The following is an 11,939-nucleotide window of genomic DNA, read 5'->3' on the forward strand; positions in this document are numbered from 1 at the left end:
ACTGATAAAGAAGAGGGAAAAGAGGAGATCTGTATATATTTTAAAAAATGCATTCTCCAGTTTAGCCTGCAGCTGTTTCCCTTAGTTTCTCCATTTCCCCTTATGATTCCTTATTTTCCTAGCTGACGCTCACTCACTGCCGTCAAGTCGGATCCGACTCATAGCAACCCCTCCTTGGGTTTCCTAGGCAGTATCACTTTGGAAGTAGATTGCCCAATCTTCCTTCTGAGGAGTGGCTGGTGGGTTTGAACCACCAGCCTTCTGGTTAGCAGTCAAGTGCCTTAGCTCCACTACGTAGGCAAAGAGTATCTTTTCCAACACTAAATAATTTGAGATTCTTTCCTCCCCAAGGTTGGCAGTAAAGAGTTGCTATGATACTACATTAATCCACCTTAGGGATCCCAGAAAACCCTTAAAGGCACAGCAAACAAAACTCTCAGACAAGTCTTTAATAGATACTATACAGAATGGAGAAGCACACCAGTTAGAATACTAGGCCTTCGAAGTGCCACTAGACCCTTTCTTGTGCATATTGTGAAGTAGCTGTAGGACCCTCCTCATCCTCACTCACACACAAATATGTGTGTGTGTGTGTAGGAAATGGTAAAGGAAAGAAGGAGCAATTTGTTTATGTAAAGAAAATAGATAATTAGAGAAAGATTGGGAGTAGGAGTTGGGGGGGGGGAAATGTCTAAATATTTGAGAGATTTTAAAAGAGGATCAGATTTTATTTCACTCATCTCCAAGAAGAGTGAGATCAGTGCAGGTAAAGAGTGGGTGGTGGTGGGGGGGTGCGATAAGAAAATGGATATTTGTTCTATTTAAAGAACTTTCTAACTACCGGGACTGTGGGAGTGTACTCTACCCTGTTGAGAGAGTGAGCGTCCCATCACTACTAAAAAAAAACCCAGACTCACTGCCACCGAGTCGATCTACTACTAGGGGTGGCAAAGTATAATAAGTGCAGCGTCAGGGGTGTAGTAGAGAAGACGGAGAGATTTGGCCACAGAATGGACTGGATTGTTTAGTTTGTCTTGACTATCCACAACCCTTCGAATAGAAATAGAGTCCCTGGGTGGCACAAAAAGTTATGTACTCAGGTGCTAACCAGAAGGTTGTAGGTTGGAGTCCTCTCAGGGGACCCTTAGAAGACTACTTAAAAAAAAAAAAAAAAAATCGCCTGTTAAAAACTCCAGGGAGCACAGCTCTACTCTGACCCATGTCAGTTCACCATGAGTTAGAGCTGAAATGATGGCAACTAGTTTATGATTAGAAATGGTTGCTTTATGGCACCAAAGGATCTTTTGAGTACAACGACAAGAAATTTGAAAAGCACCACCCTTTATTTGACTTAACAATCTTTATTTAATTTCAGTTCTCTCATTTCACTCCTTCATTTTCCAAAGCATCTCACACAATCCCTACTTTTTTATGATCTGTTACCAAATCCAGGAGTCCTTTCTGAACTTTTTCTTTTAATAGCTGTAGATGTAGATGACTGTTTTGTCCTCCTTGGATTATTTTTTCTTGACTTCCAAGTGATCATATTTGCTTCCTTGGCTTTGTTTTAAACTCTTCTGCCTTTCAAATGTGAACATACCATTATCCTCTGTCTACATTTTTTTCCCCCTACAAAATCTCAGTGTCAAAGGGTGAGTTCAATGAAGACAGCTGTCATATCTTAGTTCTATTTTTGATTCTGAGTTACAGCGTCCATCTTTGGCTACTTTCTGGAAATTTTCTACTTCATTTCCACTGTTATTACAAATTTTTATCTAAAATAAACTTCCCCTCTTCACTCCTAAAGTCTGAGTCGGGTGTACCTTCTCCTAGGTTTGCTGAAGACCCCTTACTTCCCCTGTCATTTGGCTGACTGCAAATTCAGGTTTGCCCAATGATTAATTAATGATTAATTAATAATTAATAATTATTAATTGCATCTCCTTGTATTTTCAAATTAGCCCTAGATTAGACAGTCAATCATGTAGTCATCTTTTTATCACAATATTTTTACTATGTTCATTATATCTCCCACTGAATTACAAGCTCTAATACACAGTAGGACCATAATAACTATTTGTTGAATATGTGAATCTTTGAATAGAACTAGGTGTCTTCTGTGAAATAAGCTTAATGCAGTAACTTTGATTAGAGTCTGCCATTAATCCACATTGGACCTCTTTGTTTCTAAGGGGGGAGGGAAATTCTCCCTCCAGCCTGTAAGAATTGTGAGTTGATTAAAAACTTGTTAAGTTTCAGTGAGTCTATGACTAAGTTCATACATTTTAGCTGCAAAATAGTTGGTGGGGATGCAGGAGTGGGGGTGGACTGTATTGTTCCATCACCCTCTTGTGGCTGTTGAGTGGAATTCTTCACAAATTCTTTCTGGTATGATTATAGCCTCTAGGTTGTTGGTTCTATGAATCTCAACTCAGATTTCATTTAGGTTTTAGGTAGGGATTGGACATTAGTATTTTTAAAAAGCTACTCAAGTGTTCTCATGTGGAAGTAAACTTGAGCATTCTGACAGGAGTTTGACCATACTTTAGCCACTTTCAAAACATTATTTTTAATAGATTTATTTGGCATATACCAAAGCCAAATCACTGCCATTGAGTCAACTCTGATTCATGGGAATCCCATGTGCTACAGAATAGAATTGTTCCATAGAGTTAGAAGTATGATTAGTCTACTAAAAGCTGACCAAGAGGCCAGCTTTTGTCTGAATCAGTGGTTCTCAATCAGTGATGAAAATGTGCCTCAGGGGACATTTGACAATGTCTCTGGTGGTCTAGTGCTTAAGGCATTTGACTGCTAACCAGAAGGCTGGCAGTTCAAACCCACCAGTCACTCCTTAGGAGGACGGTTGTGCAATCTACTTCTGTAGTGATACCGCCTTGGAAACTCAAGAAGGGGTCGCTGAATCAGGACTGACTCGATGGCAGTAAGTTTTTTTTTTTTGTTTGTTTGTTTTTTAGAGACATTTTTGACCATCAGGACTGGGGGCAAGAAATGTGCTACTTGCGTTTAGTTGGTAGTGCCCAAGGATGCTGCCAAATACTCTGCATTGCACAGAACAGGCCTCCACAACAGAAAACTATCCAGTCCAAAATGTCAATAGTGCTGCAGAGCTCTCCTGAGAAACCTTGCTCTAGCTATTCTTTACAAGGGGAGATGAAGGGAAGCAGATTGTTCTGTAGGTGACAGAAATTAAAGTATATTTTAAAAACAATTCTCTTTTTCTTGTGGGGGCTGCCTTCGGTGAAGGGGATACAAAGCTAACCTTTGCCCATTCCCTCAGAAAAGGAAAATCTCACAGTTTACTCGTCAAATCAAATCAGTTCACCTTCAGTGTTACATAATTATAACTGCACAGACAGACACAAGGCAATGAAAATAGTCAACATTTTTTTCTGATATTTCCATGTTGTGAATCTTCTAGGAAACACAAAACAGAAGAAATGCAATTCAGTTGATGAATTGGCCATATTTTATTCGTTTCCAGGAGGTAGACGTAGAAATTTCATTAGCATAATTAACTTATTATACTCAGTGAGCTCTCTGACAGTGAATGCACCCTTTAACAATCACACTCCAATGTGTGACTGGGGTAAGTGTCCTAAAGAGGCCTTGGACTATTCAGCTATATTTTAGAACATTAGTCCCTTAAAACCAAGAATGGGTCTCAGTTCCTCCTCAGTTCTCTGGAATTCCGATATGCTTGGTCAAAAGAAAACAACATCAGAAAAGAAGCACAGGAAAACTAGAATGCTACATTTTCAATTTTCAGCCTCCCTTGGAGGTAGGCATGAACATGTGCTTAGGATTGGGTAGCTGGTCCTAGACTTTTAATTAAAAGCTAGAGATGACAAGATGAAGGAGGGACTCTGTAGAACTCATTTTTTGTGGCCAACACTGCAACAGCAACTGAAATATCAAGTTTTCAAGTCCAGCAAAGGCTGTGAGGCAGGGGTGTCCAGTGTCCAGTGCTGGGGTGGGGGCAATGACAGGGAAACCATGGTGCCCAGCATCATCATCCCTGCATTGGGTTGTGATTTTTGGCTGTGTTCCTGGCCACATCCTAGTGCTACCCTCTCCTGTCCATTTTCAAAGCATAGTTTTGCAGAATCCCCTAGCAATTATTTGAGCCAACCAATATCTTTTCAGTGGATTCCTGCAAATAAATCAAGTTAATTTCTGTTGCTTGTAGCTAAGAACCCTATTACAGAAGTTGTTATAAGGAAATGGATATTGCATCAAGCAATAGAACCTAAATGGGAATAGACTGAATAGGGGAAGTAGGGCAAAAGGCAGTCAGGACCACAGAGTTTCAGGCTGGAAAACTGGCCCTTGTTGTGCAATTGTAAAACAGTCGGTTATTTCTTAAAGCACTTCATAAGTTTATCCAAGACCCTACAAGGAAAGGAGAAGCTTATATTAAGGAGAGGCAGAAATGACTCGAGCAATATGATTGGTTTAGGTTGGGTCTGAGCAGAAACTAGGAAGAAAATAGGACTATGCCAAAAGAGGCTCTTTCTGCCTCCAATCTGCAATCTAAGTTATTGAGAGTTCAATCATTTGGAACTAAAATACCTTCATTTTCTACTCAAGATAAATTTATTGTGAGGAGAGTTATGCAGGGAATAGAAAGTACCCGGTATAGATCTTGACCTTCAGTATCACTGAGATCTTGGATCTGAAAATGGGTTCAGAATCAAATGGGAGAGAATTTTAGCTGAGGATCCAGGTTTGCTGTTCAGGGAATAGACAGAGAACTAGGATTTAAAATCATTTTCTAGAAATGAAAACCCCTCTTGAGATAAGTTCTGAGAATCCCAAATTCCTTTGTAACAGGCATCCCTTGCCACTTATCTTTACAACTGAAGGTCGTTTGCACAGTCATACTTTTAAGAATCTCAGATGTCTATCTTTCCACTATTCAAAGCTCAGAGACCTCAAAGTCATGCTGTCTGTTTATTGACTCTTTAGCTTTTGAGTTTTGTAAATAAAATATTGACATGTTTTGCTTCTTTTATACAATAATCTCAGAGTGTTTTACAGATAATGAGGAATTCACCCTTTGCTGCCCATCCAGAGAAAGAAACGGTCCCAGATCCTGGATTGGCTCTGCATTAGGATCAGCTTCCAGAACAAACTGCAGACAGCTGAATGTAAACTTTCTCAGACTCAGTGGCTGGTGGATCAGCTGTCTGATGGGTCATCTATGACCTGGTTTTCTGCTTTTGTCCTTTATTCTCCAATCCCAGCAAACAGCAAGATGCCCAGAAGTCTGAACTCACTGGACTCACGTTAGCCATTTCATCTGCTATGCCACAGAGATGGAAAACTATGGAAAGTCTCTCTCTATTCCATGCCTGTGCCCACGCAGAGCAGGCTACGTATTTGGGAAGTCTCAGTTTCATATCCATTTCACAGGTGGATGTGGTAGAAGCATTGCCAGAGAGTTGATCCAAGAAGGGAACAGAATGCCTTGTGCAGAATGCCACTGGACATTTGGGGCCTGTGGCCCAGCTCTGTGTTTATTTTGGTTCTTCCATAGTCCTTCAGGAAGTCCCTTCCCTGGGTCTGTTGTGTCAGCTCTCTGGAAGGGTCACACTGGCATAGACTGTGATAGAGTCTGGTTCCTGGTGGCAAAGCAAAAGAAGTCTGTGAATGGAGGGACTGGACACTGGGTTCACAGGCTACAAATGGAAAGAGTGATCCTTAGGAAAAGGCAAAGGTCTCAGAGATCCTGTAGTATTGGGACTTGCTCAGGGACTGTCACAGTTGGGACATTGCTAGAGTCAGAACCCAGGTCCCCAGACTGCCTGTCCCACTCACAAGAAGAGTTACAGCTGCCTTCTAAGCATTCCCATGCTACCTGGCAGATGTGGAGGCCTTTTCAGAGTGATCTGAGAACTGGCACTCAATGCCACCTCCCACTGCCCTCTTCTCTTCCCTTGTGAGGAAAAGAATTTGTTTACTGATAGGCACAGGGTACAATTTAGAGAAGCCAAGAGAGTTTCAAGTTGCTGAACTTTAGGAAGGGCTAGTGAAACCGAGTGGAGCTAGCTAGGGCTGGTGAAGTCTCTATGTGGCTCAAAAGGCTAACATGTTCAGCTGCTAACCAAAAGGTCAGCAGTTTGAGTCCCCCCAGGAGCACCTTGGAAGAAAGGCCTGGAGATCTACTTCTAAAAAAATTAGCCATTGAAACCCTATGGCACATGATTTTACTCTGACACACATGGGGTCTCCATGAGTTGGAGTCAACTTGACAGTAACTGGGTTGAGTAGTGAGGCCTGAAAGGGAGAAGGGAGAAATGGTGCAGGCAGGAGAGTGAGTGGGAGAAGAAGTAGGAAAAGACCTGTCAGAGGGAGAGGAGATTAGATAAAGAAAGAGATGAGGATGGGGGAATTTAGGAAGTTTTGCTATAAAATGTGAAATATAACATACAGTTCTCTTTCCACAAACAAACTTCAGTGAAAATCTACAGTATTTTTTTAATAAAGTTTTTGAAGTCAGATTTATGTTTTCACTCCTCCCTTGAAAATGAGAATGTACTGAGAATCAACCTCAAGGTGATGACAGGGTATGTCAGGCATACTGGCAAGCTGGAACCTTGTACAGTAGGAACTTCGAAGAAGAGAGGTAGGTGGTAGGCATTTCTGTGGTCTTTAATCCTGGACTTTTTCCTAAAACACCTTATTTAACACAGCCCAACTGTATTGAAAAAAGAACCATCTTAATGTGCACATGCAAGAAGTATCAAAGCCAGGAGCCAGAATTTTAGCCCAGAATTTATTTCTGGCCATTTAGGAAAAAAAAGAAAGCTTCCTGTAAGAAGTAAATTTAGTACATGTTGATCTTGCTATGACCTACAATGGGTGAGTCTTGTTCTGGGTTGCATGTCATATTCTTTTCTAGGCTTAATGCCCATGCAGAACTCCACCACAAAGTATTCTAATTAAACGAGGGAGGATGGGGCTTTGGCATGAGTATCTTCACATAGCTCCTCTAGTAATTCTGTTATGCAGCTGGAGCTGAGAACTGCCAGACTTATGTTGTGCTTTAGTATTACCTTTTTTAAAAAATTTTTAAAATGTGTTGGCTCCTGACTATTTTCTCTAAACCAAAAAAAAACAAACCAGCTGCTGTCAAGTCGATTCTGACTCCTAGTGATCCCATGTGTGCAGAGTAGAACTGCTCCATAAGATTTTCAAGGATGTGACCTTTCTGAAGTAGATCACCAGACCTTTTCTTCCTGAGGTGTCTCTGGGTGGGTTTGAACCACCAACCTTTCACTGAGTAGTGGAGCACTTAACTGTTTGTACCACCCAGGGACTATGCCCAGACATTCTGATTTAACAGAATCCTGGGTGGAAGGTTCTAGGAATCTTTATTTGAAACAAAATATGCCAAGTGATTCTGATGTGGTCCTTGGACAACTCAGAAACATTAGTGAATATGGAGTGAGCCATAACCTTGAGCAGGTCTGAGAGGGGAAGTACTACAACCAAGGCCACATATGTCCCTTGCTGCCTTTTTTGCTGTGGTCTATCTCTCCCCATACTGGGACTTTTCAATTTGTTGCATTTCAGCTCTACAAAAATGCTTCTCTTTCCCCTTTTCTGCCCATTTCTTCTCTACAGAGGAGATGCTGAGAGATTCCTTACTTGGACAGGCTCTGAGATGGGCTCTGTGGCTGCAACGTAAATGGTGGTGCAGGGGTCCTGAGCTGGCAAGGAGTCAGGCTTCTTCTGAACAGTCTACACAGGGAGCAAAGAGAGCAGAAAATCAGCTGAGCAATCCTCCCCAGGAGAGTACAGATTTAAGAAGCTTCGAGTTAGGACCTTCAAGTCATTTGGGCCAGCTTCCTTCCCAGATGGAAATTCTCCTCCCACATCCTTGTAATACAATTTCCCATGCTTTGCTTGTATTCCCCCAGTAACATTTGTGAGCTCACAACTTCTTGGAGGCAGCCTCACTCTGTTAGTGCTTTCCAGCTGTTTTAAAGGTTGGATTCCTCTTAGTGAATGGGAATTGGTGTGATGCTTCCAAAAGGATGGGATCTTAATAATATTTAGTCTGTCACAGGCCTGTCACCAGCTACATGCAGAGTTCCTTCCAATCATGCACTGCTATTCCTGCTAGTCCTTACTCTAACATTGTCTCTTGTTACTTCTCCCTCCTGCCCAAATATTGAACTTAATAATAACACACATATGTGTGTTGATATTTACAAAATTCTTCACACATGATTTTGTATTTACCTCACAACCACCCTAGGTGTTAAATGCTATTGTTACATTTTACAGATGAAGAAGCTAAAATTCAAAAAAGTTAAGAATCATTTTAATATGTACATGTAAGAAGTACCAAAGCCAGGAGTCCCACTAAAGTCTTCTAACTTAAACTGTATGCTTTGTTCCATCATACAAGGAGTCCGTGGGTGGCACAAATGATTAAGTCCTTGACTACTAAAAGAAAAGTTGGCAGTTTAATCCACTCAGAGGTGCCTTGGAAGAAAGACCACAGCTGTGAAAACCCTATGGAGTGCCAGTCTACTCTGAAACATATGGGGTTGTCATGAGTTGGAATTGATTTGATAGCAGCTGTCTACTGGTTTCACCATGCTATTCTTCTTTGGTTACTCCAACTTATAATGATCAATCCTCATGTATTTAAAGTCTAATTCACACATTAGGGCATTTAATTACACATTGTATTTAAAATTCTCTAATACATTTACATGCTGTTTCTCCAAACAGACTATAGTTCTGTAATTCCTTGAGAAGTAGTCTATATTTCTTTGCAGTCTCCATAATAAAGTGCTGGACACATAAAAACTTTAGTTGCTATTTGTTGTTGCGATTTTGAATGAATTCAAATCCGTAATACCAAGATAAAGTCAGTGTAGGGATAAATTGAGACCACACCCCTGTAAGATGGAGATGACATATATTATGCCAGAGAGTTATCATTTCAGCACTCTTTGGAGACACTGATACAGGGCACTCCACTTTCTCTGGATATAGAGCAAGGCCTGAAAATACAGCATATATCTTTTAATAGAAGATAGAACTTAAAATCTTATTAAAGGAACTGAAAAAATTTACTGGAGGAAACAAGAATCAAGGTAGGATATGATCTTTCTCTTCACCTATTTGATGATTGTCATGTAAAAGAGGAATTAGATTTGTTCTGGGAGTCCTTCAAGTTTAAACCAAGATTGGAATTTTAGGGAAATATTTTAGTTCAATATAATGAAGATCTTTTCAATAGTGGAAGATCCTCAAATGTGGGTTAAATTTTCTTGGAAGCAGCAAGTGATTAGGTATGGGCTTATCACACTTGAATGTGTGTTTGAATTCCTCGGGGACCTTGTTAAAGGTAGGGTCTGTGTCAGATCTGGGATGAGGTCTGAGAGAAAGTATTTCTAATAAGGTCCTGAGTGAGCTTATATTGCTTTTCCTCAGTTTTAGTGAAAGAGAACCTAATCAATACTTTGGAAATAATATTATAGAAAATAATTCAAGCAAGAGTTGGTGGTTCAAGACCCTGAACAATTCTTAGATACTTTATTTTGGAGAAAATCTTAATTTAAGGAAGAATTTCTGGCCACAATGAAATAGATGAGGAAAATACGAAAACAGTTTATTAAGATACCTTTATCAAAACATGGAACTCCTGCTTGTCTTCCTTCTAAACCAAAAACCAAACTCACTGCCAACAAGTAGATTCAGACTCATAGTGATCCCCTTTGGATTTCCAAGGTGGTAAATCTTTACCTAAGCAGATAGCCCAGTCTTCCTTCCACAGAGCAGCTGGTGGGTTTGAACCATCAACCTTCTAGTTAGCAGTCAAATGCCTTAGGGACTATGCCACCAGAGCTCTGGGAGTACTTAAATAAGGAGCTCTTGTGGTGTAGTGGTAAAGGCACTGGTTGCTAACCAAAAGGTTGGTGGTTTGAATCTATCAGCTACTCCATGGAAGAAAGATGAGGCAATCTGCTTCCATAAGGATTTATAGCCTTGGAAACCCAATGGGGGTTGCTATGAGTTGTAATTGACTCAGTGGCAGTGTTTTTGTTTTAAATGCAAGAGAGGGGAGAAAAGGAACTTGTACTTCCAACATTAATTAAAAAGATTTAGAGAGGAGGAAAAAAATACAAAGGAAATCACCCATAGTCCATCACTTCAACACAACATGATTAGCATGTTGTTATGTTCTTCTTCAGGTGGTTTTTTTTTTTTTTAATCCAAGTATAGGGATTTTTTTTTTTCCCAGCACAACTATAATCATTTAATATACTTTTTAATAAGTATTTACTATCTGCTCAAGAATTCTCTTAGATCTCATCATGAGTATCAGATACTTTTTGTAACTTGGTGTTTTTAGTTAGGACACTAGTCTGTACAATTCCAGGGAGTATCCTTTACAAGTAACTCCAGAGGCATAATTTTCACAAATTCTTTTTTAAATGGTGTCCCATGCAGTTGTGCAAGGTAGTAGTTTGTACCCCTGATAAGAACTAGGAGAGTTCAATCAATAAATATTTATGAGATAATTTTCCAAGTCATTATAGTCTTTATAATAATATTGTATAGCCATTATAAATAAGAACAAAGGAAGAGGTAATTTTTTTTTTGTGTGTGTGGCAAATGGTAACAGTAGCTTTATTTATTTTAAATTGTGATTTGGCTGTAAGTTTACTGAGTAAATTCATTTTCCATTCAACAGTTCATACACATTTTATTTCATGACATTGATTGCAATCCCCGTAATGTAACAGCTCTCTTCCCACATTCTTCCTGTGGTTACTGTTTGGGAAGAGGTAATTTTTGAATAATTATCCATGTTATTACAGTCTTTATAATAATGCTATGTGGGCATTGAATATAAGAATAAAGGAAATTATAAGGATGTGGGTAAGTCTAAATGTATTTTGATTTATAAAACAATAATAATTATGTTTTGTATGCTTAAAATACATATGAAATTAAAATAGTAATGACAAAAATGATATACAAATCAGGGTAGTTTAAGTGAGATTAAAGCATTACTGGGCCATGGCATTGTCCAAGAAGAGAGTAATATTAGATTTTGAGAAGTTAAGAGCGCCTTTTATAATTCCTGGGATAAACTCACTGCTGTTGTGTTGATTCAACTCATAGCAACCCCTCCTTGGGTTTCTGAGGTGGTATCTCTATGGAAGTAGATTGCCCAATCTTCCTTCTGAGGAGTGGCTGGTGGGGTTGAACCACCAGCCTTCTGGTTGGCAGTCAAATGTCTTAGGCACTATACCACCAGAGCTCTTTTAACTAATATGGTAATAAAGGGGAAAATGGAATAATATACAATTACATATATATTATAATATGTTATAAGATACAACTTTAAAAAACTTTTCCCTAAAAAAACCCCAGTCCCAGATAGCTCCACTAGTGAATTCTGCTAAATACTAAGGGAAGAAATACATCAATCCTACCCAAAGACTTCCAAAGAATTTTAAAATAAAAGGAAATATACCCAACTCATCTTGTCAACTTAGTATAATCTTGACGCTGAAACTTCATGAAAGCATTAAAGGAAAGAAAGTTTACAGGCCAATTTCACTCAGAAATATAAATGGAAAAAACTTAAGAAAATATTAGTAAACAAAATCCAGCAATATTTTTAAAAGGCCAAACTAAACTACTTCTTTTACTGGAATGCTAAATTGGCTTAACCTTTGCAAATAAATCTGGTTCCCTCTACTCAAAACCAAACTTATTGCCATCAAGTTGATTCCAACTCACAGAGACCCTATAGTACAGGGTAGAACTGTTCCATAGGGTTTCTGAGGCTGCAAATATTTACAGAAGCTGTCTGCCACATTTTCCCCCCACTGAGTAACTTGCTGTGCTTGAACTTCTGACCTTTTGGTTAACAGCCAAAT

The 11,939-nt window shown here is 39.4% G+C and overlaps 1 protein-coding gene across 1 annotated transcript in view; it reads right to left on the minus strand.

Moving 5' to 3' along the window:
- Positions 1-5,594: 5,594 nt before the first annotated feature.
- Positions 5,595-11,939, minus strand: part of SLAMF1 (signaling lymphocytic activation molecule family member 1) — a 58,682-nt gene continuing 52,337 nt past the window's right edge. Inside the window, exons 7-8 of the mRNA XM_007947717.1 lie at positions 7,675-7,767; positions 5,595-5,645 (exon numbers count right to left, since the gene is read on the minus strand). Coding sequence (XP_007945908.1) covers positions 5,595-5,645; positions 7,675-7,767 — 144 coding nt within the window. The remainder of the gene's footprint in view (positions 5,646-7,674; positions 7,768-11,939) is intronic.

Source organism: Orycteropus afer, unplaced genomic scaffold (genome assembly GCF_000298275.1).
Source record: "Orycteropus afer afer isolate SDZICR_OR568_19922 unplaced genomic scaffold, OryAfe1.0 scaffold00193, whole genome shotgun sequence".
In the NCBI taxonomy this organism is placed as follows: Eukaryota; Metazoa; Chordata; class Mammalia; order Tubulidentata; family Orycteropodidae; genus Orycteropus; species Orycteropus afer.